At 42.7% G+C, this 24,323-nt stretch overlaps 4 protein-coding genes across 4 annotated transcripts; all 4 read left to right on the top strand.

Annotated features, from left to right (window-relative positions):
* The first annotated feature begins 8,790 nt into the window (after positions 1 to 8,790).
* zfpl1 (zinc finger protein-like 1) lies at positions 8,791 to 11,643 on the top strand. Its single transcript, XM_068744817.1, has 8 exons — positions 8,791 to 8,928; positions 9,395 to 9,512; positions 9,601 to 9,712; positions 9,806 to 9,999; positions 10,093 to 10,171; positions 10,253 to 10,429; positions 10,546 to 10,669; positions 10,777 to 11,643. The coding sequence occupies exons 2-8, from the start codon at positions 9,411 to 9,413 to the stop codon at positions 10,961 to 10,963; spliced, it is 975 nt and encodes a 324-aa protein (XP_068600918.1). The 5' UTR covers positions 8,791 to 8,928; positions 9,395 to 9,410; the 3' UTR covers positions 10,964 to 11,643.
* A 3,123-nt stretch (positions 11,644 to 14,766) lies between these two features.
* Positions 14,767 to 16,087, top strand: LOC137900320 (uncharacterized G-patch domain protein DDB_G0278987-like). The gene is made up of 3 exons (XM_068744384.1): positions 14,767 to 14,785; positions 14,984 to 15,859; positions 15,954 to 16,087. Exons 1-3 carry the CDS (start codon positions 14,767 to 14,769, stop codon positions 16,085 to 16,087), a joined length of 1,029 nt encoding a protein of 342 aa, XP_068600485.1.
* Positions 16,088 to 16,999: 912 nt separating this feature from the next.
* si:dkey-273o13.3 (uncharacterized) lies at positions 17,000 to 19,430 on the top strand. The gene is made up of 5 exons (XM_068744383.1): positions 17,000 to 17,091; positions 17,800 to 17,964; positions 18,154 to 18,205; positions 18,331 to 18,435; positions 18,663 to 19,430. The coding sequence occupies exons 1-5, from the start codon at positions 17,000 to 17,002 to the stop codon at positions 19,428 to 19,430; spliced, it is 1,182 nt and encodes a 393-aa protein (XP_068600484.1).
* Positions 19,431 to 21,202: 1,772 nt separating this feature from the next.
* Positions 21,203 to 23,590, top strand: rom1a (retinal outer segment membrane protein 1a). Its single transcript, XM_068744659.1, has 4 exons — positions 21,203 to 21,352; positions 22,137 to 22,567; positions 22,807 to 23,053; positions 23,375 to 23,590. Exons 1-4 carry the CDS (start codon positions 21,203 to 21,205, stop codon positions 23,588 to 23,590), a joined length of 1,044 nt encoding a protein of 347 aa, XP_068600760.1.
* Positions 23,591 to 24,323: the final 733 nt, after the last annotated feature.

Below are 24,323 nucleotides of genomic sequence, written 5' to 3'. Positions count from 1 at the left end.
TTACAGTGGGTCAATTCAACACGCATATTTCCTCGTCATTTGTATAAAACCACATAAATATTTTTTTCTGGTGAAATTATGGAAAGTACTAGTGCCATAACTTTGCGTTAAAAAAAAAGAAAGAAATGTGAACCTGAAATATATGTGGATATTGCTTTATAAATTCATCTTCAGAGGGGGATCAATAAAATGTTTTATAATCTTGTTATTACGGTAACTTGTCATTTTACGCGGAGAATATTTTTTATTTCAAACGGTGTTGGTATAGATGGTAAAATTGTTTCTCCCATGAAACTGGCCTTAGAAAAGTCACACCCACAAATAGTTTTCGTTTGACAGAGATGCTGAGAAGCGCTTGCATAAAACAGGTCAAAGGACAGCCTGAGGCCAGACGCTCGAAGTCACCAGGCTGCTGCCCTCGGTGTCTGCACGATAACACGCAGCCAAGAGCTCCACAGGGCTGAAGAACGGCCGCTCCAAATCAGCAAAAATACTATAATTAAGAATTTGATATCTTCTGAGTTTAAAGTTGATCTAAGTTAAGTATTTCTTTTTTTGTGAGACCTTTGCGTCTCTATGTTCTCAATCAGACACACCCTGGTGATGCGCTGCGGCTCGATGCGGCGCTGCTACGATTGGTCAAATCGTCAGATAAGATGCATGATGGGACAAAATTACAAAACTCGCTGACCTTTGTGAACATTTGTGACTGTGAAAAACTTGAGGTGCTGAAAAGAGATGCTTTTATTGTGGAACTTTACATGTGAAAAAATAGAGGCTTTTTGTGAAACAGCACTATCTCAGAGAAGAAAGACGTCTCTCTGGCTAAATGGTCACCGAGGAAGATATGATTGCCAGCAGTACATGCGTTCCTGATGGCCCTGGAGACGGCACTCACTCTGTCAAGCACCTTTAATGCTCGTGGGGATGAAAGAATATCCTATTGCCAGCTGGATCTCAGCGCGGATAAGTAAGGCTTCAAGGTTAAAACCTGTTCTTGCCTCGATGCTGAACAATTTAATGCCACCCTCTGTAAATCACATCACGCTGTTAAAAGTAGGAGAGGGGGACGAATTATGAGAAATATGATATTGGAAATGAATCCAAAGTGGGTATATTACGGAGGAAGAGATCGCAGAGATGTTGGCAATAGGAGTTCCTGTGGGGTCTCACAGCAGATGGTGTAATAACGCTTTCCCCAAGATCTCAACAGTTAACGATTTGAAGTATGAGCTGTCAGTCTCATGATCTTGGATGAACTGTATTCAGTGCTGCTTGGATTAAGGAAGGCCCCATCCGGTGCTCTTCAGGTAATAAACTGTATTAATCGTTCCGCTTTATTTTAGAAACCATAAAAGAGAAATCCTGGCACTCAAAAGCTTTAATTCAATATCAGGTTATTATTTTGTTACTCGCAAAAGTCAGAGTCCTGCTTAAATGAATCAAGTCGTAAATAGTGCCTGTATCTTGAGAGCTGATCAGGCGATGTCACAGGAAGATGTCGCTGCCTTTTGACTCCCACGTCGCTCTTCGTGCCGACCGAAACACGGAGCTGCAGATTGGGAGCCAGACATAAGCCCCCGTCCCCGAGAGACGTAGCTGTGCTTGTTAGTTGGACCTCACGGCGCGACGGCGGCCTCGAGTTCAACTGGATGCTGCGTGTTGGTGCAACAGTACTTTGTGCTGTTTGTTTTTGGACCTGCCTTAGCTTCAGCTGGGCTCTAATTGCTACACTGCAATGAAGAGCGGGTAAAATACGATAAGAAAAAAAGAAAATAAATGTTGAATTTGAGGTCAGTTTTGTTTATTGGTTCAATCTGGGAATAAAACCAATCTGCCGTTTCCAGAATCGAAGGTTTTAAATCCAGAAAACCAAATGGAAGAGACCTAACTGTCCAGCGTCTTTCAGTCGATGACTGTCCTTGAGGTATTTATGTTATTATTCGGTGCTCCTCACTTTCAGACATTTATTATGACATAGTTATCTAAACGAACATTATGAAAGCCTCTCCCTTCCATTATAACGTGTCGCCAGGTCTCGCACGTGGCCTGTCTCGTGTATGTCGAGCTGCAACCTGCAGACTCTCCGTGTCAGCTTCATAACTATTAAGCCTGTGTTCGGCTTTTCTTTTATGGGATAGAGAAATGCTGGAGTGTGAGAATCTTTCTCCACCAGGGGGGTTTGATTATTACCTAAGAAAAATATGTTGCAGCACAAATCTACTGTAGCCCCCCCCCGACATCTGTATGAAATGTGCTATTTATTCTGAAGAGCTAGTAATCACTGTGGTGTGGCTCAAATTACTGAGGTGCTGCTCCCGATTGGAATACAATTACATTCTGTAAACCAATTTGGCTAAAGCTGTTTCACAATTAGATCAAGGGTGTATCGCTCATGTGGTTGTTCTGGATGGTGCTTGGGATAGCGAATGCATTCTGCCCGAGTCATTTAATAATACTAATAGAATTGAGAACGAGTTTGTGTGCGTGCTAACTGGGTTAGTGCACATTGTCTGTCAACAGGTGGTGGTGATGGCGTCTGTCTGGGCTTGGGTTAGGAAGCACTACAATCGCATACAATCAGCCCCCCCCCCCCCCCATCTGATTGTTTATTTTTCATAAATATGTTGCTGTTTTTCTTACAATTTAAGCCAAACAGTTGCAGTCACACGTGGCCAAGATTTATTCTGTCTATTTTTGACATTATTCACTTGGTGTTTTTTTTCCAAGTGGCTGCTTCTGGATGATCTTCCTAATGGTGAGTGAGTGTGTGTGGGGGGGGAATAAATATTTTTGCACAAAGGATGTGTCGTTGCTATGTGATTATAGGAGGCATGTGGGAGCTGGTGCTTTTCTAAGTTAAGCCAAGGTTACTTGAAATTCAGCACAGTCTGAAAGAAAAGAAAAAAGATTTCAACATGGGGGGGGGGCTTTAAATGGCTCTTTGATCTGTTTCACTTTGTTTAACAGCCTTCCTCTAAAACCAGCTTGCGTTCACGCGTTCTTTAAAGCTGCGTGCAGCAGCGTCGGTCTGCCTTCCGCCAGCTCCGTTGCGTTGGCGTCGTCCTTTGTTTCCGTCTCTGAATGACTGATGAGCACTTCTTACAATTTTATCCTTCACGTTTCAGGACAAAAATCTTGATTGATTTGGGTCGATATATTTGTTCCAATACCAGCCAAATGAAACTGTTTTGCGATCCTTGTCGACATGCTCGCCATCGGCACGCAAGCGTCGTCGCTGTGAAACATTTCTGGGGAAATCGCTGATAAGTACACCCCCCCCCCCCCCCTTCGCTCGTTGCATTCATAGAAATTCTAAACCACAATTCATAACAGATTGTCTCACTTAAACACAAAAATCTGAAAAGCTTGAATCAAATTTAACGATAGGAGAGGCTGATTGAGGCAGAAGAGACAGTAATGTCTCGCAAAGTGAAGCTGTGTGTGTGACTTGTCCATATTTGGTCCTGGAGGAAGCAACGTCTGTCTCCAAAGAGAGCGATGCTGCTGGACATCTCGGAGAGGACGCCACTTTCTGCGATTTAAGCTCCGGTCCTTTGCCATTTGTTTGAGTTAGCTCATTCACTCCGACTCTGGGCCGCAGGCCAACTTCTAAAACTGTCCCGCCAAATCTGATCTGTCTCCTCTGCCATCATTTGTCTCTGAACAGTTTTATCTTCGGTGGATGGAGCTGTACACCAGGCCACGGAGTCAGAGAGATTGTTGTGACAAATTCACAGATGCTGCTCATCTCAACATCAAGAGTCATTTCCTCTCCACAACAAGCCGGCGTTTAATTGCTTCACACTTGAGCGGCGTGTTGATCGTGCCTACAAAGCCGATCGGATCAAGGGTCTCAAAGGTAGGCCGTACCTGCGGCACACATCAATGGCTCGTCTCCCTCCCTGCACTAAACAGCTCGGTTCTAATCCTCGTCTGTCTCTTGACACATGAAGGACAGAACGCCGTGTCGGAGACACGTTATATTAACGAAGGAGCCAGCGTTGCATCGCTGCAGGGGCCTTTGGTGTCGTTGACTGTGCGGGTTGAACAGGCTCGTTGGGTCACTGATGGCTCGCGTTGGTCACACCACAGTTATCAGAGCCAGCAGCTCCAGTCAGCCGGAGCGCACGCCATCGATCAATACGTTTCATCGCCGGACTTCATCTTCACTCATGAGAAACAATCGGTGAGCAATCTGCCGGACGGCGCTCTGTTAGCCAGCGGCGTGTCAGAGGCAGGAATAGACAGCGCCGGGCTGAGAATGCTGATTCCAGGCTGTCGACTGTTCTCATGCTCTGTGCCGTCTGCGATCCATCCCGCTCCGGGTGGAGCCCACTCCGTGACAAGGTCTTTAGTAATCCTTGGTCCATCATGAGATCTTGAGCTTCATCATGTACACTCGCATTAAGTGTCAATTTAATTTACTGTCTCGTAAAGCAGAGTCCTCTGAGATTTTAATGGTGATTGCATCCAGAGAACCAATAACAGTTGAGTGCTGGGATTGGGGGGGGGTATCTTCATCCTCACAGCTGCACTCCCTCTCAGTCCCTGCACTTGGTCCATGCCTGCATGCTGTCTGTCTTTATGGCGGAAGCTCACCTGTAATCACCTGGCACTGTTTTGGCTGCTATTGCCGAGTGCCTTGTGTTGATTTCACCAAAAGAATCAGACAGCAACAAAAGGATATTTTTTAACCTTCAAACCAGGCATCTCCTCTGACCGCCCTGCCATTTAGACCGGTTTGGATCATTTGATGCTGCATCAGTCGGGTCATTACGCACTTTGGATTCAAGGGAAGCCACACGGGGGCTTCTTCCTCATTAGCCCAAGATGTATGTGAATATGTTTTCAGTGTTAAACGGCAGGAAGAACTGGTGGGCCTAATAAGATTGGTGGGGAGGGGGAGGGGGGTGTCCTGTGTGGAATATAACACATTTTAGATGATTAATAGAAAGCTACAAAGAGCGACATATGGTAAACAGCAGGCAAGTGAAGAAGAAGAAGAAATAATTACTGCTTCCTGCCACCTGATGTGTTTCGTATGTACACAAATACGCTGCATGTACACCGACTGTCTCCTTTCCTCCGTACAGCAGTGATGATTTGTGTTTTATCTCCAGATATCCTCACTGAGCTCGGTGACCAGGGCCGTCTAAGTGCTCCAGACCTTCTAGGCCGTTATTGGATTACGGCCTCTAAAATTAAATCGAGACATGTGCAAGGGTCGGAAGGCCAGAGGCGAGTCAAACGGGGCTGAGGTAATGTCACTGTGTTTCTGAGCTTTATTGGGGGCGACACAGACAGAGCACCCCCTCCCTCTAGACAAGCACAGACACACACAAAAACAGGCGTGTGCATTTCCCCATATTGATTATTTTGGGAAAAGGGTTGAGGTCAGCAGGCATATGTCTGAATCTCTTTCTCTCTGTCTCTCACACTTCATTTATCTCTGTCTGATTCAATACTCTCCTTTCCCCATCAGCGGCCTGTGCTTCATCCATATATCTGCTACAACCCCCCAGCATCAACACCCCCCCCCCCCCCCCCCCCCCCAAAGAAAAAAGCAGCAGCTCTCAGACTGCGTGGTTTCCTTTTGACCGTCTCTTTGCCCTTCACTTGACATCCATAAATCAATCAGCCAGTGGTATTTCGTTCAGAGGACTTCCTTCTGAGGCAGCATCCTGATAAAGTCAGCGTGTAATAATTACCTCACGCATTTGTTGATGTGTTTATGAGCATGGATTTCATTTTTGCTTCATTTACAGTCATCGCACAGAAAAGCAATAGAAGAACAACAAAAGACAGATAAACAAATACGATCATACAAAGAGGCATTTCACTTAAGAACTGACGCTGGAGCTGGGATCACCTGAACGGGATTTTTTTTTTCCTCTTGAATTCACTGAATTCAGACTAATATGTTTACTTATTAATGCGTGCATTTTAATTTAATTACAATCTCCAAAAAAAGTGAAATCTTTTTAAAGTCATCGTTGTTTGCTACATGCAGCATTGTTGTTCTTTCAGGTATTATAATATTATTTTTGACTGGAGAAATTTTTTCATCAAGAAAAACCCCCAAGTCATACTGATGTCATCAATCATCACTGACATTTAAAGTAGGGTGTTTTACATGAAATTAAAATCCCAAATGTAATGTAGACAGCAGTAATGAAAATACTGAGTGTAAGAATGTGTTGTAGTGAGATGGAATTAACATGTCATGCGTCAAAGAGCTTTTATATGTGCATGATTTTAAAGCAATTAGAGTCAGTCCTGCTTTTTGTGAAGTGTAATGTCTGTTTGGGATGGATGTGCAAAAAAATAGTATGATTTATGTAAAATAAATAATTTCATTATTTTTCCAAGTCAGTAATCGTGACGAAGTGCAGGTTGCAGGTATTCATTTTTCCTGACTTTTTTCACGTCCGTAAACGCAACATAAGCCTTTTTAAAGCATCATAACTCGCATCAGCAGTTACCACCACGGATTTATGTGGCCTTCAGCGCCCTTTTGATTTCAGGCCATTCTCCTTACAGTAACGTCAGGGAGCCGATTCATTCAAAGTGACTCAATCCATAACGCTTTCTCTCACAGACGGAACTTATAGCCGATCAATAGTTGCCAGACTCAAATCAATGCAACCCCAACATTTTTGGTCACATCACACCCACGGCTGCCTCAGCTGATTTGTCCTCGGGTGTCTTTGAATGCCATTTCCATCTGATAGCCCGGGTGCTTTTCAGATGCCCTTGCCCCTGTCAGTGATTTACAAGTGTCCCTGCTCTCACTGAGGACGCTGCACGTTGGGGCTAATTTTCAGACTCTAAATTTAACATATTAATCATCGCACTTGCGGTGAGGTGATTAACCTGTACCCAGAGTTTTGCTTTCAATCTTGCCCCCCTGACACAGACAGCATTCTTTGGTGGTGTGTTTACCTTTCATTAAAATGATTAAAGCGTGCAAATTGATTTTTCCACAGTGCCTTTAATTTGACAGCCGTGAACATTGTACTTTAGGTTCATTCAGCATTTCAGCGCTTCAGCCTGTAGAACATCTCTGCGTCCTTCCTTTCCAGGCCTTCGGCCGTGGAACGTTTTCCCTTCTTCTCGTTTGACTCGCCGCTTCCGTCTACAGGGCAATTCTCATGTTCAGTGAACTGTGAAAGAGAAAAATGGTGCCCTCATTTTCAGATCTGTGCACGCTCATTTACACACACAAGCGCGCATGCATATTGTAAAGACAAAAAGTTATTACTATGCATGAACAAGGCTGTGCCAAACCCATGCCAGTGTCATTACTATTCATTTATTTATTTCGTTTGGTCGCGGCTGGATTGAGCGCTATTATTGCTAGCTGTTGAATCTTAACTCTGCTCGTATTTGCCGGGGATGATGAAGGATTTTGCGGCTGTTTTTTGATATTTACTGGCGCTTGCCACGTCTTAGCATCTATTTATGTGAGCAATTATGACACTATCCCCAATATGCCCCACCAGAGTGTATCAGAATATTGCTCATTAAGAAAGCCCCACCAAATCCAAATGATGACGCCTATTTCCATGCAACCAAATCAACCCAGCGAGTTGCTGATTACAAATGCAAGCGCGACAACAGTAGTCCTTCATAACATCTGTTCTCTAATTATGTTATTGCAGCAATTGACAAACCTATACAGTCATAGACCCAGCAATCACTTCACATTTAAAAGACCCACACACACACACAGAGGATGAAGAATCTGTATCTGTAATAGCTCCACTTTGTAATATCTGTATATACAGAGGCAGGGCGAGCCGGTGGATAATTGAACCCCAGCTTGTTTTGTGCTTTTGTTAATTGCCAATAACCAGTTTGCACACCATCTGCTGACTAAAAAATCTAACTGCAATCTGACACAAAACCTGCCATGTATAATAAATTATGAAATACGAGGAGCCCTCTTTGCTGCAGCCCTGCACGGAAAAATGAGGTACGTTCATGAATAACTGAAGCATGACAGTTTCAGCACTTTGATGCCTGCTTCTTTTTGCTCCAGCTTTAGCGCACTATTTAAGATTAATTGCTGTGCCTCGGTTTTTCCAGTTCATTTTGCGCCCAAGTTAATCTGATCAAACCTTTCTTTGTTTCTTTATACGTGGATAAAATAATAGAGGCAGTAAGGAACCTTGATGTAAAGCACCTTTGCACAAGTTGCACACAGGAAAAGGCAGAAATGTCAGATGCACAAAGAAGCATTATAGAGTCAGACTTTTACAATACCAAGGGCCCAGTTGTTCTATATTTTGCTATTCTATTGTTCTATTATTTTTCTCCGCCTCCTGTCTTTTCCTCAGAGCCAAAGTCAAACAAATAAAAAGCTGTGATTTATTGAGGAATTAGGTAAATAGTGTTTTTATGTATTTATTACATTTACAGTGACGTGTTCGTCGGCAGATTAGTGTAAAATGTAGATAAGCCTCCTCCCCTGTAGTCTGAGCTGATGTGCATTTTCACGACGATTTAGGATATAAGGTTGCAAGTGAAGAAGAAAACAAAATGGCGGTATTTACGATGATAAACGAATAGCGACTTGTTAAACTGTGCGCCATGGGTGAGATATTTTAGAGCTGGTATTTATATATGGACAGTATACCAGTATGCATTTTTTATAGGATGAAAACACGGTTTAAAAGTAATCTAAATGAATTTGTACTCCGACACCGTAGATGTCAGAATGGCCGAGTTGGTTCTTCTAAAGATTCACGAAGAAGACGCAAAACCGGAAGAGACGTGGCACGTAGAGAGGAAGTAGCCGTTTAAGTAGGAATGTTTTGACAGTTCGCGAAGCTAACCTCAACGTGAATCTGACAGTGGAGTTCAAATGAATATTGAACAACGTAACCAGAAATCGACGGGACTTGAGTGAAGTCTGTGTGGCAGGTAACTTTATATTATTTTCAATTTACGTTTGAGCTACCTCAACTCCAGCAGCTAGCTAGATAAGCTCGCTGACGATACCTCACCTGGTAACTTTAAGCTAATGTAGCAGCTCATATTATCTCAGATGAAAGTTAAGCTGCGGTACGTGTTATTCTGTAATAAAACACGTATTTAGTATACAAAACTGACGTAAGACTGTCCGCATTTACGTTGCTACAATGCAACGAGCTGGTAAGTTCAGGAAAAGATAGCATATGATGAACAAAATCCCCAGTCACGATCACAAGCGTTGATCCTAACGTGACCTATATATCATACCATATTTATAAATCGATAAAATAAACCAAAACAAATAACCTTAGGGTTAATACTTAAACAAATGTTTTTGGCACAAGATTTTTCTACAAACAAAGTACTTCTGTTATTCTCTTGTGGTTCAAAGGAGTGTTGTTTTTTTGTTTTGCAGTGTTGCCTAGGTAGCTATGGGTCTCTGCAAGTGTCCAAAGCGAAAGGTGACCAATTTGTTCTGCTTTGAACACCGTGTAAATGTGTGTGAGCACTGCCTCGTATTGAACCACAACAAGGTCAGTAGCTGAACAATTGTAAGATAATTTAGTGCAAAACTAGAATTGATACATTAACCCCCCCCCCCCCCCATTTGTTACCCTTTAGTGTATTGTCCAGTCGTATTTGCAATGGCTTCAGGACAGCGATTACAACCCCAATTGCACTTTATGTAATACCCCATTGACGGCTCAAGACACCGTCAGGCTGGTCTGCTATGGTGAGATCATCCGGTTTATTTTTCATCACCATATGATGTTAATGAAAATGTTTGTGATGATTGTTAATTTGAACCTCGTCTTTCCTTTGGCAGATGTGTTTCACTGGTCCTGTCTCAACGACTCGGCATCGCGGCTGCCCCTCCATACGGCTCCAGCAGGGTACCAGTGTCCGGTCTGTCAGGGTCCAGTGTTTCCACCTGCCAACTTGGCCAGCCCTATTGCAGATGTGCTGAAAGAACAGCTGGCCTCTGTTAACTGGGCGAGAGCTGGTTTGGGGCTTCCACTGGTGAGGGACGATTATTGTAAAATCGCTCATTTACTGACCTCAAAGCCAGTAGATGCACATATAAAACTCAAATGTAATCTTTTGTTTTGCCAGATTGAGGAGCCAATTGTAGTCTTTGAGGAGACTTCAGCCAATGATGTCTCTGATTACACTGACTGGTCAGCGTTTGACGGTGAGCTTTAAGAGACTGATTGTTGCTTTTTAGACTATATTATTGATTGGTATGATCGCTAAATTTTTTTTTTCTCCTTAGCACAAGATAAAAACATTTACCACAGCCACTCACACAACACCGGCCACACCCCTCCACCACATTCAGCCTCACCGCCAGCACAGGAAGACCTTGGAGGTCCTCACAAGAATGGAAACCATGAGCACTCTGTGGTGAACTTTGCTGCTGCCGCTAGTGACACGATTACTATGCACACAGGTAAATCAATTCTACAGCCCGGGGGCGGGTTCTTTATGTACTCTGAAACATTCAAAACGGTTTTGCGCACGCACACCCAAACATTTATTATTCTGCATTTGGTTTTGCTTTTCAAGCATCGTCACCAAGAAAGATCTACGACACTCGGGACATCGGTCACAGCTCCACCACGCAGATTGACTTTGACGATGACAAATACAGACGACGACCGGCGTTGAGTTGGTTTGCTCAAGTTCTGAAGTTAGTAACAATACTGTTGTTCATGCGCTATGAATAAATCTCTGTTCATTGTTATGATCTCTGATTTCTCTTTATTTATTCACCCATGAATTATTTTCTCATTTCAGAAATCGCACAGGTGGAAAGCGAACGTCTTTCTCCTTGAAACAACGGATCTTCATGCTTCTTCTGGTCGGAGTCCTCGGATTCTTTACGCTGATAATCATCATGGCCAAACTTGGACGTGCCACTGCAGGATCAGATCCTAATTTAGATCCTCTTCTGAACCCCAACATCCATGTTGGGAAAAACTGATTTGCAAGCCTGCCTTCTTTTTTTTTTTCTCCTCCTCTGCCTCTGTTACGCATTTTACCTGAAAGCTGTGTATGAAATGGGACTGTCCTCGACATGGTTCGCCCAACAGAGGGAGCTGCTTGTCCAACTTGAAATGACAAAGAGACTTGTTCACATCCACATCAGGAAGTAGAGACAGGGCCACGGACCAGAACAAATTCACAACGTTCAGTTGTGATCCAAGGAAAACAACCCCAAAACCCCAAAGGCGCCCAATGAATGGTGCGTATAGACGAAGTCTCCTGTAATCCTGGAGTAGACTTTCTATTTCCGCTTCCAGCCCACATAGCAGTGATTTAATTTGTTCATAAGATCAGTTGAAATTAAATCAAACACTACTGATGTTAAAATAGCTTTTTTTCCTTTTGCTGGCAGAAAAGTCAGAATGTGTATAAATCCAGCAACAAACTGTTTTGTGACGTTAATATGTTTATAAGCCGAACCTTCTTGCTGCTTTGATTTGAGTGGCCTTGGTTGTTTCTTCTTTAGAGAAGACGTAGCCAGAACCAGACCTTTAATATATCCTACACGTTAACGGAAAGCTGTTTATGGGTCTCTGCTTGACGTTTGAAATCGAGTGCATTGCTTTTAGATCTGCTGTGCTGGGTGTACATTTTCCTGATGTCTATTAAATCAGAATATGATGGAATTTCAGTTTTTGAATTCTTATATCTCGGTACAAAGAATTCCTGAGGAACATTGTGTTATGTCCTTAGAATGAATGAATAACTGAGAGTATAAATGTCCTTGTGAAGATATTATATTATCACTGACTGGTGTGTGAAGCAGCTACTGGCTATACAGCAGCATGTTGCTGCTAGCACAGGCCGGTGGTAGAGTGTGATAGATTCAGTGACTCACTCTCTGTGCTACACACATTGTTCGAAATAACAGCTGTGCTAAAATCATTTCTGAGTAATGACGGTACATAAAAAATCATTGATTCACTTTTAGTCTCCCACCATGGTGGAAAACACAACGGTCTCTGACGTTAACGTACTTGACTCTCAAAGATGGCGTTTTTTTATCTTATTTCAAGTGTTGGCTCGTAAAGGTCGTGGATGTACTTGATTATCACCTCATTATCGTCTTGTATCTCATTCATGGTTTTGTCACTAGGTAGCTTCGCTTGTCATTTTGACCATGACAAAACTAGAAACGTCCGCAGCATCTCATTCTCCTCGTAACTGGATTTACACCATCCATGAAAAAGTCTCCAAGTGGGGAAATCCAGATATCCTTTTTTTTTTTGCATCCAGATGGGTATCTGGATCGCTCAAAGTTTAATGGGATCTAAGTTAGACCAAGCCCCATCTTCAATTTCTTTTTTCATCAAGATCCATCCAGCAGTTTTTCCATAATCCTTCTAATAAACAGGCAAACGCCTTCAGGAAAGTAGCCTCCTTGGTGCAGGTAAAATAAAATCCTGGCTATAATCCTCCATCCTGTACCTGAACATCTTGTACCTTTTGCTGACTGAGGCAGTCGACTCAACGTCTGAGGTAAACCTGATGAATGGAGCTCGGCCTTGTGATTGGCCGGTGGTTTATTGTCACATTTAACTTCTTTATTCAACACAATTATTTAATGAATGCAGTAAATGTAACCAATTAAAAATACATTTTTCATTGAATATTGGTGAAACATTCTCATACAAATGGCTTCTTGCTCTGCATCCACAAGTTCTCCAGAAAAACCAGCTCCAGATTTTCTGTGTTCGTTATCATCAGTTCAGAATAGCTCTTCGGCCCATTCATTCTTTTAAAGCGCGCTGTTCTTTATCGAGTCTGTGATGACATCCTGTATGACTTGACTTCATCACATGCCATCCTTGGAATTTGTGGTAACATCCCACTTCATGAATCGATCTCATGAATGAGAGCGATGTTATAAATAGTCCTCCAAACGTCACAGTCATACATGTGGTTGGGCTGCCTCTCCTAACTTTCCATTGCGTTTTCTAAGCTGTCACGGCAGCGTCGGCTTGTCATCGATTGCCACCGGATCTGGACCATATTGCATTGATTCAGGGAAACCTGCCGGTGGCAATAATGACACATGCTCCAATATCACAACGGGTATGGCGGATCAGGGACTAGCATCACACCACGAGACTTGTTTGTATTGTTTTGTGTAATTCTGTAGGGAAAATGGAATGAAGTCATGATGGGTGATTATATATACGGTATTCTCACAATGTTTCGTGATGTACGATTGCTTTTGTTGCTCTATTGGAGTTCAATGTGTTCCTCAGTAATTGTGAGTTGTTCGATTGACCAGCACACTGGCATAATGAGGAAACTCTAATCAATATCACATTGTAATTAACGTGCGTTGTGACCAGCACAGTCTCCGTGCGCTTCTACTTCTGCTCTTAGGATGGAATTACAGGTGGAAAATGACCCTTTGTGATGCGCTGCAGACACAAAGGGTGATTTTTTGAGATTCCGGTTCATCAGATATTATTTTCGTTCTCATTCTGAAGGCTTAAATAACAAAAGAGGATAGTAGGTGTCATCAGTGGAGGTTGACTAATGAGTTGTTGGAAGATGATGTGTTTCTGGTCAGCGCAGTGAATCACAGACATTAATGCATCACCAGGCACAAAATAGAAGAACATGCACAAGATGTGCTGACTTTGACTTTCTTTCTAACATTGATGAAGGTTTCTGTCTTTTATGCAAATAGACACACTACATAGATTAATCATCTGTCTGCATGCATGTTTAGACTCTATGTTAATTTAACATTTATAAAGATTTCTTGAAAGACAATAGATATCCTGCTCGGATGCTTTTTTTAGTGACTCCTTGTGATGATTCGCTTATTATTTTGCATTCTTTCTACGGAATATCTCGGTTCATACCTGCTTCCCTCTCCCAGCATGCAGCGCAATAGGGCCTAATGTGTTTCACAACTGGCCTGCCTGTCATTGGATGACCCAGCCAGGAGTATATATCGATGCATGCGTCAGTTTCTCGTGTTTTACTGTTCATTTAGACGGAGCATCACACAGAAAGGTTCAGTGAACGCCACTGACTGACATTCCTGTGGCTTCTACGAGGATGTAAGTACCGAAGTTAATTTTATAGTAGATTGCATATCACTCTCTGTAGTCGATACTGAGAATGGTTCTAACTAAATGCTTGAAGCATTGCTTGTAACTTTAAAAGATGAATTTGATAAATATAAATAAATAAATAATGACCTGCATGGAACAGTTTTTTTATTAGCCTTTTCCTGCATGTTGCAATGCATTGATGGTAGTATGTACACCCTTTTCATCCAATTGAACAATTTTTATAAATCACATTGATTTTTATTAACCTATATTGGTTTACACTAACTTAGTAGATTTTGATTATGTTGTAGTCCTATAGTTTTTTTTCTTCCCTAATTTACCACTATACTACTTTAAATTGCAGGTGTGACAATGTTTCTATTTTTGTGGAAATCTTCTGAAGTAGTAAAGAAAAATTGTTCTCGTGAATATTATACAGAATTGTTTTCGTATATTTAAAGAAGCACAATATTTCCCACAGAGCTCAGCATCACTGCGACTGATGAGTCTCAGTTGTGGCACCAGTTGAAGATAAATTCCTGACGCGCAAGAGGAGTCAGAGCTTGGAAGCCTGAAATGTGTGACCGAGAAAAGGACCACAAGCAAGGAAAGACTGCTGACTCAAAAATGCAACAAATAAAACACTTTCAGAAAAATCAATGCCATCATCATCATCATCATCATCATCACAAAAAGCAGCAACATGACAACGACACAGACGAGTAAGTTTGGACATTTTCTTCAACCATCATCATGGCATTTGTATTTATTTGTATTATTTTATTTCATATAACAGATCAAATGATGTATAGACTTTACTGCTGAACTTTGACAAACACATTTTCTGTTAAAGAAAAAAAGAAATTGCTGGTTTTTAACACCCAGTTTTGCTTTTTTCTAAATTAGCACCCACTCAACAGCCGATGACAGCGTTGTCACTTATCATTGCTCCAATCACCACCATTACCATCAAAAGCAAAGCCATCGCCGTGCTTCTCTTTCAGAAACCCCCTTGAGTTCCTCGGTGGTTTCGTCTGCATCTTCTTCCTCCTCTTCATCAGGATCCTCATCCTCCACTTCTTCCTCCTCCTTTTCTTCCTCCTCCTCCTCTGTGTCATCCTCCAGCCTGTCCTCTGAGAGTAGCAGCGACTGTTCAGATAGATATCCTCCCAAGAAGCATCAGCATTCGCGGTCCTGTACTGACATTTCCAAACACAGGTACTTTGAAGAAGGAGATGAAGCTGCCCCCTTGATAGATAAAAGCTGTTGCACAAAAAAGGAATGTGGTAAATGCATGTCCGCTCTCAGTTGCACGACTCGGGGCACCATGAAGAACACAAAGAGGGAGAGGAGAGGCTCAGGAAATAATGGACGTGTCCGTAAAGCCAAATCAATGGAGGCTCTCACAGGACCAAAAGAGAGAAAACTGCATGGAAAAGAAGATGAAAAAGAACAAGAGAGAAGAAAGGGAGAAGCCATGAAGAATTTAATGAAGGAAAAAACAAAGTTCTCCGCCTTCCTTAATGAGATAACTCGGCAGGTGCTCAGCCCAATGAGACTCAGCACTCTTGGGGTTACTGAAGCTCAGAGACCTTGCAGCCCGGGGCAGGCCTCTGTTAGATCCAGTAAGGAAAACAGCAGCAGAGAGAAACTAGGACAGCAGCAGAGGGCTCCGGCCAACGTAAACTCATCCAGCTCCAGCAAGCATTCCAGCAGGTCCCTGCGCCACCATCAAGGTCACCGCTCCCCAGACTCAACCCATCACAAGTGTCACGAACGTAGAAACAGCACTGATGGTAGCTGCCTGAAAAGATGTCCCTCATGGTCACAAACTCCTCACCGTCGCTGTCATTCACCTTCTCGCAAGCACAACCCACTCCATCAACAAAGAGAACAACGCTCCTTTCGTCACCATCATCATCATCGCCAACAACGCAAAGCAAGTCTGCACCATCACAGACAATACCGCAGTCCTGTCTGTCGTCATGGAGACCACTGCAGTGCAACTCATCACCCCCATGTAGAAAGCCACGGTCCAGGCCATGACCATCACCATGGAAATCATCATACTCCAAGTAGTCATCATGAACATGGAGACCATCACAGTCTAGATCATCGTCATGGACAAGGAGACCACCAGAGTCCAGGCCATCATCACCATCACCACGGAGACCATAGCAATCAAGGCCATCGTCATAACCATCGAAACCGCCACAATCCAGGCCATCGTGGTAACCACAGTCATCAACACAGTCCAGGATATGACCCTCATGAAGACCTCCACAAAGCAAGCCATCGTCATCATCACCTTGAGGACCGCCATAGTCCACACAATAAGGATTGCCATGAAGACTGCCAAAATCCAGGCCATAACCATCACCAGGACGACCACCATGTTACAGCGCATCAACATGGACATGGAGGCCACCACAGTCCAAGTCATCGGCATCGGCATGAAGACCGTCAAAAACCAGGCCACAATTATGGGCAAGGAGACCACCACACTCCGGGTCATCAGCATCACCATGAAGACCACCAAAGTTCGGTTCTTCAGCACCATAAGGATCATCTCAGTCCAGGCCATCATTGTTACCACAGTTCAGGCCAACTTGAAGACCACCATATTCCAGGCTATCATCAAGAATATGAAGACCATCACAGCCCAGGACACCATCAGCACCGCAGTCCAGGTCATCATGAGGTGCATAAAGGCCACCACAGTCCAAGCCACCACAGTCCAAGCCACCATAATGAACATGGAAGCCCCCAGTGTCCAGGCTATCATCATAGACATGAGTCTGGTCACAGTCCGGTCCACCATCATGTCGGTGAAGACCACCGCAATCCCGTCCACCACCTGGAGCATGGATATCACCATAGTCCAACCAGTGATCATGGACATGAAGACCATTACAGTCCAGGACCCCATCTAGAACATGGAGACCACCATAATACAGGCCACCATCATCACTATGATGACCACCACATTCCAAGTCATCATCATGGATATGAAGATCACCTCAGTCTAGTCCACCATCTAGAGCACGGAGACCACCATAGTCTGGGCCACCATCGTGAAAATGAAGACCACCACAGTCCAAGTCATCATTATGGACATGAAGAGTCCAGTAAGCTGGATTCACTCAGGAATGCTAGCAGCCTCTCCAGTCAGGAAGCGGGGCATAGCAGCTTCACGGCTTCATCATTATATAAAGTATGCCAACTTTATTTGGGTTTAAATTGTATTGTATGATCAGGACTCTTGTTAAAACATAAAGTCATTTTCGGGAAATGCTATAAACGCTTGATTTGCAGATTATATCATAATGTTCCACTCATTGATTTTGGCACCAGAGTTCATGTCGATATGTGAAATGTGTGAGACGGTTACCGAACAGTTGATAATTATCTTGCACAAAACTTTGACAGTCCCAAATCGATTGTTCATTTGTTCTTGTTGTTTTATTTGATGGTGCGTCGTCAATGGTGTTTTGTATTCATTTGCCTTCTGAAAATAATTTTGATTTCTCAAATACAGGAAGAAGCACATGAGCTGAGTAGAATCGTGTAAGTGTTTTTGTATTCAGGGACTTTAGCTGGTAGAGGTCATAGCCTAAGAAGTGATCATGGTATTATACATAGATTAATATGTTAATATGTTTTGGTATACATATGAGATACTTATCTTTGTAGTTGTACTTGTTTTTTTGTGAAACTCGTCTTTGTCCTCCTCAAGTATCCACCCCGAGGGGGTGGCACAGCAGCAGAACGTAGGACTGCGTGAAAATGTCCCGAAGACAGCGAGGTTGGGGTGTTTAGGGGAGGAGCTTGTGAGTAGTCAAAACGTTTTGGAGGCGGAGCATCAGCAAACTCGTATGGAGCTGAGCAACCTCACAGAGAGGTGAGAAACACACCCACAAAATACATAAAGAGTCAACGGAATCATATCGATGATCAATAACCGATTTGTTGTGATGTCATTCTAAATCACAACAATTATCGGTAGAATTTTTACCATTTATGTTGTGCAAATTTTAATCTATAAATAGTAATTGCGGTCTCTCTCTCTCTCTCGCCTCCATTGTTTTAGACCTAAAGACAACAATTCACAGAATAATCTTCTCGAGAAAAAAAACTCGGAGGTGAGATCTCTCTTTTGTTTCGCAGTGAATGGGAATGTTTTCTACTGAATTATTAAGGATGCCTGAGCTGTGAGAGATAACTCGTCCCACTATGACGGCCCCCCCACCGTGTTTCTCTGCGTCAGGCTCAAGGAATGGAAGCACAGCGTGAACGTTTGAACCAGAGCGTTTCAGCAGCGAGGGGCGAACTCGCCGACGCAACATTTGACAACATTATGGAATCGATGAATGTGAGATGTTTACCTCCTCCTTCAATTGCAAGTGTAGACCGATGCTTAGAAACAGAATCAAGGGAAGGAAAGCTGGAATAGGGTGATAGGTATTCTGTTAGCCTTTCTGTTAGCCGCTGTGGTAATATATGTGTTAATATGATTTTTATACATACAAAGCCTTTCGCTTCATTCTCCCCCTCCATTAATCAATAACCTGATCAGATTGTTACCTATGCTTACTGTAGGTAACTCCGCTACTGCACACAAGGGATCTCCGTTTTCAGTCAGACGATGGCAATAGCCAGGTGGTCTTCCCAAACGCCCCCCCTCCCACTGAGTTCATGGACAGCAGCGACTATGGAGCAGCCAAGGCCGGCGGGCAGGAGCAGGGTCTGGGTTCAGTTCCAGAGGAGGAGGAATCCGACTGGTCCGAGCTGGGCGATGAGATCCCTCGGTTTATACTGACAGGCTCGGTCAGCGGTCGGACAAGGAGGCACCAGGATGTTATCAGACCTCACTCCCCATGCCCACTGCCTGTACCTCATCTCCAGTTCACTCTCCACAGCGAGAATCTATGGGATGGCATGTCAAGCGAGGGCGCTTACAGGATCACCTCCAGTCCAACTCTTGGCTCTGCCTTCCTGATCCGGTCGGCTAGCCTGGAAGAAATCTCTCTGGCACGCCGTCACACGCAGAAAGAACTAAGAGGCACGGCGGCCATGATGGACCTCCACCATCAAGGGTTCAATGCCATTGAGAATTTAGACAACGAGGTCATTCATCACTGGAGAGCGAGCAGTGACAGGGATGCAGCTATTGGCCGGGTGATGGATAGCGGCGCGTCAGAAGCGGAGGGCAGCCTGGTCAGCCTGCAGTCAGCTGAGCGGATGCTCAATCACTTCATATGTGAGCCGCAGCCCGATGGAGCTAAAGATCAGGGGAGGCCTGAGGCGCTCGGCTGGACTGGAGGGATCCCTGATGATGTGTTGAAAGGCGAGCGAACAAAGCTGTGACAGCGACACGGGGGGGGGGGCTCTGTTCAAAAAGTCTGATTTCAGGTCAGCTCAGCCACGGGTGTGGCTTGATGAGCGCTGACTTCAGGATTAGCTCTACCAGCGCTCCATTTAACTTCTTTATTTCAGAAACCATACTTGATCCTTCATTTGTTTCTTAATATTTACAATCAGTAATTGCGTCGTGTAACCATTTAACACAAAATCACAGCTCTATCCAAACCTTGAGATGATTTAGTACAAGCAGAATATGTTATATATGTATTTCAGAATAAACCGAATTAGATTAAACTATAATCTGGTTGTATTTAAACGTATACTATAATTCCTGTACCTTCCGCTCCTGGGGTTAGATTTGGTGAATATATAGCTTAATTTATTTTTCTTGGGTAAATGCAGTTTAAAGATGTCCTTTCCTGTTTTGTTTATCTGTTTGCTTTGTTGCATGAAACAATATATAATATATATATATTTATGTACTGTACTTCTTGTGTCAGAATTGTAAAATCTGTGTAAAGCATGGTCTATAATCATCAGTGTTTTCTTGTTGAGTACTCTTAGTAAGCGTGTTTTAAGTCATGTAAAATTCACACATGCATGCATTCATGATGTTGCTTTAAATATGGGTAAATATTTGTTTAAACGGCTTACCTGTATAAATAATTACTTGTATTTGAACACATTCTTGATGGAGTTGCAATGTCCTTCGTGTATCTATACTCATGTACAATCTAATAAAACAAACTAAGACATAATTTCATCTGTTTCTTGTAAGGGATGGCTTCGATATCTCTCGGGAGGAGTTTGTTTCAACTCGAACTTTGTGAGAGACGTTCTGGGGCGTTCAAATGATGGACGTTCGACCAGAGACATTAAGTGCTGTCCTCCATTTCTTCCAGTTTTGTAGCAATCCATCCAGTTGGTTATTTGTTACTGACAAAAAGGAGAGAAAGTTAATTATCTAAACCCCTCATTTATCTGGATACCCTACAACATTGTAGGGATTATTTCCCTCCTAAACTACCCTACCAAGATTCATGAAAATCTGTACAGGTATTTGTGTGTAATCCTGGCCACAAAATATGCCTACGAGCATGTCTGCATGTCCTATTCATTACATATGTAATTACAGGTGTATTACATATTTAATGCAGGCGTATTACATATTTTGGCTACAAGTTTAATTCTACCAACAAAGTTCATAAAATACTTTTAGTCTGCTCTGACTGTGATTGTGGGGGATTGTGGTCTGTTCTGATTGAAGCTGACATTACTGTCAGATTCAATTTGTGTTGTCATACATATCTTTATGAGTGACGGGTGCTGAGCAGACAATGGCCTGGATTCACAGACCGCTTTAATAGGATACTTGAGCATTAGTGGTAAGACGCTTCCAGTATCCAGTGTGCCAAATCCACTGCGTGGCACGCTGGATGGTAGATAGGGGACGGACTTTTCTCAGACGTTTTTAAGGAAACAAATCAGGTGAAACTCGATGCACAATTTTAGATGCAGACCTCAAAAAGGTTTTTTCTGTTATGATTCTTTTTCTATTGCTGAAGCTAGTACAAGTTGCGCTTGTAATTGGACTTCCTTTGTTGTTGCTGTCTTATTTTTCCACATTCATAGAACTCAAATTGTCTTCATTCATGCTTATTAACTATCCTCCTTTGCTTGCAGACAAAGCGCAGCGCCGTTCCTCGCGGCCTCTTCGTTCTCCTTCCCCTACTCCCTCCCCTTCCCGGTGAGACTCGGTTCCAATTGCTGCAACCATGGTGGTGATGAAGATGAAGTTTCCCTTTCAAAAGAGGGTGAAGCTGGCCCAGGGACTGTGGCTCCTCTCATTGAGCGCTACGGTGGCCGGAGCCATGACCTTCAGCCTGGGGTGCATCCTCAAGACGGAGCTGCACAGGAGGGCAGAGGTGCTGTTCAAGATTTACATGCAAAGACACTGAGGCTTCATGATTTTAAGGCTTTCATTATTTACAACTTGAAAATGTAATAATATTTGGGTTTTTTTTCTAAGTTTAACTGCACAGTGTCCAACTGGAACTTTCTGATTCACCCAGTTGCTTTTGTTTTGATTAAACACTAGTGCACTAGAGTTGTGGTATAAGATATGATGAAGTGCCTTGAAATAATCAATTTGATCTGATTCTATTAAAGAAAAGTTACATTTGGACCAACATATCTATGACCTGCTGTCAAACCTGATTCATCACTTAATAAACCAGGATCTGTCCATCTTAATCCATTTATCTGAGTGGATTAAGATACTCCGTTAAGAAAACAGTATATTCTGAGCTCATTTTGCATTAGCAATTAAAAGCCTTTCCCAATTTAACTATTTGCAGCACTACAAAGAACAAACGTCTTCATTGTAGAAGCATGTTACAGCTCGTACCTGATTTATGCATGTAAAATAAGTGTAAAAAAAAAAAAGATAACGCATATACTATGAGGACTAAAATAATAATAAAAAGACAATGACAGATGTGGAATAAAATAAATACATGTATAAATTGCAGACAGTGAGGCTTCCAGCATTACCATTTCACTGTCATTCATCATTAAATTGTAGTTAATAGCAAAAAAATTTGGTTCACCCCCTTATTTAAACAGGCTTTCTACAAAGGTTGTGTAAGTTTATTTACAAAAGTAAACTTTCTGTCACATTATAGTTTCTAATGTGTGATTTTCTTGCAGGTAATGGATAACTCAGACATTCATATTGTGCCCAACACCCTCATGATTGTTGGTCTGGCCTCCTTGGGCATCAACTACTTTGCCTCAAAGATCTGTCAGGATGCTCTGGATGCCGGGCGATTTCCGCGCTGGAAGAATTTCTTGAAGCCCTACTTTGCGGTTTCTTGTTTCTTTACTGTCCTCATGCTACTAGGGGTTATCATGAGCTATGTAATGAAGGGCAGCCTGGAATCTTCTCTGAAGGGTGGCTTGAGGAACGGAATCCGCTTCTACAGGGACACCGACACCCCGGGCCGGTGCTTCCAGAAACAAAACATTGATCGCCTGCAGATGGAGTTTCAGTGCTGCGGAAACAACGACTTCAGGGACTGGTTCGAGGTCCAGTGGATCAGCAACCGCTACCTGGATTTCAGCTCTAAGGAAGTGAAAGAGTGAGTTCATCTGTGCTTGTAGTGCCGGCAAACAATCACGAAGAAACACATTATCAGTGGTGGAATGTAGCTAATCCATTAATTAAAAAAAATCTGATGATGCTCATACTTGAAGAACATACTTAAAATGACTTATTTAAAAGTATGCATGTAAGTTTTTAACAGTAGAAATGTTACTGCTAAAAATCTGAGCACTTCATGTTAATATTCTGAGACATGCATTTCACTTGTTTCCTTAGCCGCATCAAGAGCAACGTGGACGGCCGTTACTTGCTCGATGGCGTCCCGTTCAGTTGCTGTAACCCCAGCTCTCCGCGGCCATGCATCCAGTATCAGCTCACCAACAACTCGGCTCATTACAACTATGAATACCAAAGCGAGGAGCTCAACATCTACAGCCGAGGCTGCAGAGAGGCCCTGGTCAACTACTACATGAGCCTGATGAACACCATTGGTGCCGGCGTGCTCTCAGTCTTCCTCTTACAGGTATGCTATGAGACAACGAAGACTAAAGGCAGTTAAAGTTAACATTTTAATTGCTTGTATTTGTATGGTATAATCACCTATTTGATGAGAATCCTAACTTAATTTATTGTTATTTCATTTTTGGGCTTGTACAGCAAGCTTGTGAAATGTGCTTTATAAATAAAGTGGATTGGATTGAGAGTGAATGTCAGTTTCTCATCTGTCAGATTTAGGTTCTGATTGGTAGGTTTTAGAATATTCCTCATAAGCCACTTCCGTTTTGTCTTCTGTGCGGATGCACTCTTGATGAATTTCCCACCTCGCTCTCTTCCACTTTCCTAGGCCTCTGTGTTGGTGAGTCTGAGGTTCCTGCAGACGTCAATGGAAGCAGTGGCTGGCAAGGAAAACACAGAGATTGAGACGGAGGGGTACTTGCTCGAGAAAGGAGTGAAAGAGACCGTTAAGGAATACCTCGACCCCGTGCTGAAGTTCCTTCTATTTAAGAACCAGGTGGAAGAGGGCAGTGCTGCCCCAGCTGCTGCCCCACCGACCACCTGAACCCAGACAATGTACACAGTCACATGTAAATAACCTTTACACAGATAGAGCAACGAATTCGGCATTATGTCAATTTGAACACAGAACATACCGCAAATTGATATGGATTCCAAAGATTTAGAAATATTTTTGATTTATTGTCAGATGACCATAATATGTAAATGTATATTACAATATGTTCCAATTCAAATTCCACCTTTCTGCTCTCAGTGAAAGAAATGAGATTATGGCGACTGATTAATCGATGTCAGTAATGCAGTGAAAGCCATCAAGTGTGCCCTCTGTACTGACATCTGCGTTAAAGCTTTTAATCTCATTTGTTCATGCTCAATCTGCTGTCCTTGCAGGTAGACACATCTGAACACCAGATACAGAGGGACGGATACAGAGGCTTTGTTTACACATAAAAATCAAAACACTGACAGAATTAGGATAATAAAATACAACTTTTGAAATGCTATGTGAAGTGCGTTTTCCACCATGCTCTGGCTAATTCATTAAATATCAAAGACAATTATTCTTTCTACTCATTCTTTGTTGCCAGAAACAAAAACAAATTGGGTAACCTAATGCATCTATTTGTGATTTAATCTGATGTGAATAGCTTTAGTAAAGGTCCTTTTAAAACATGACTGAGTCTGGAGTGCTTTTCTTGGGTTTGGTAGAAAAAAAAAAAAAAAACGTTTTTCTTTTTTACTTGAATCTTGTTGCATTGAATACCTAGAATCAAACA

Source organism: Brachionichthys hirsutus, chromosome 10 (assembly GCF_040956055.1).
Source record: "Brachionichthys hirsutus isolate HB-005 chromosome 10, CSIRO-AGI_Bhir_v1, whole genome shotgun sequence".
Classification (NCBI taxonomy): Eukaryota; Metazoa; Chordata; class Actinopteri; order Lophiiformes; family Brachionichthyidae; genus Brachionichthys; species Brachionichthys hirsutus.
This window is presented reverse-complemented; position numbering and strand designations above follow the sequence as displayed.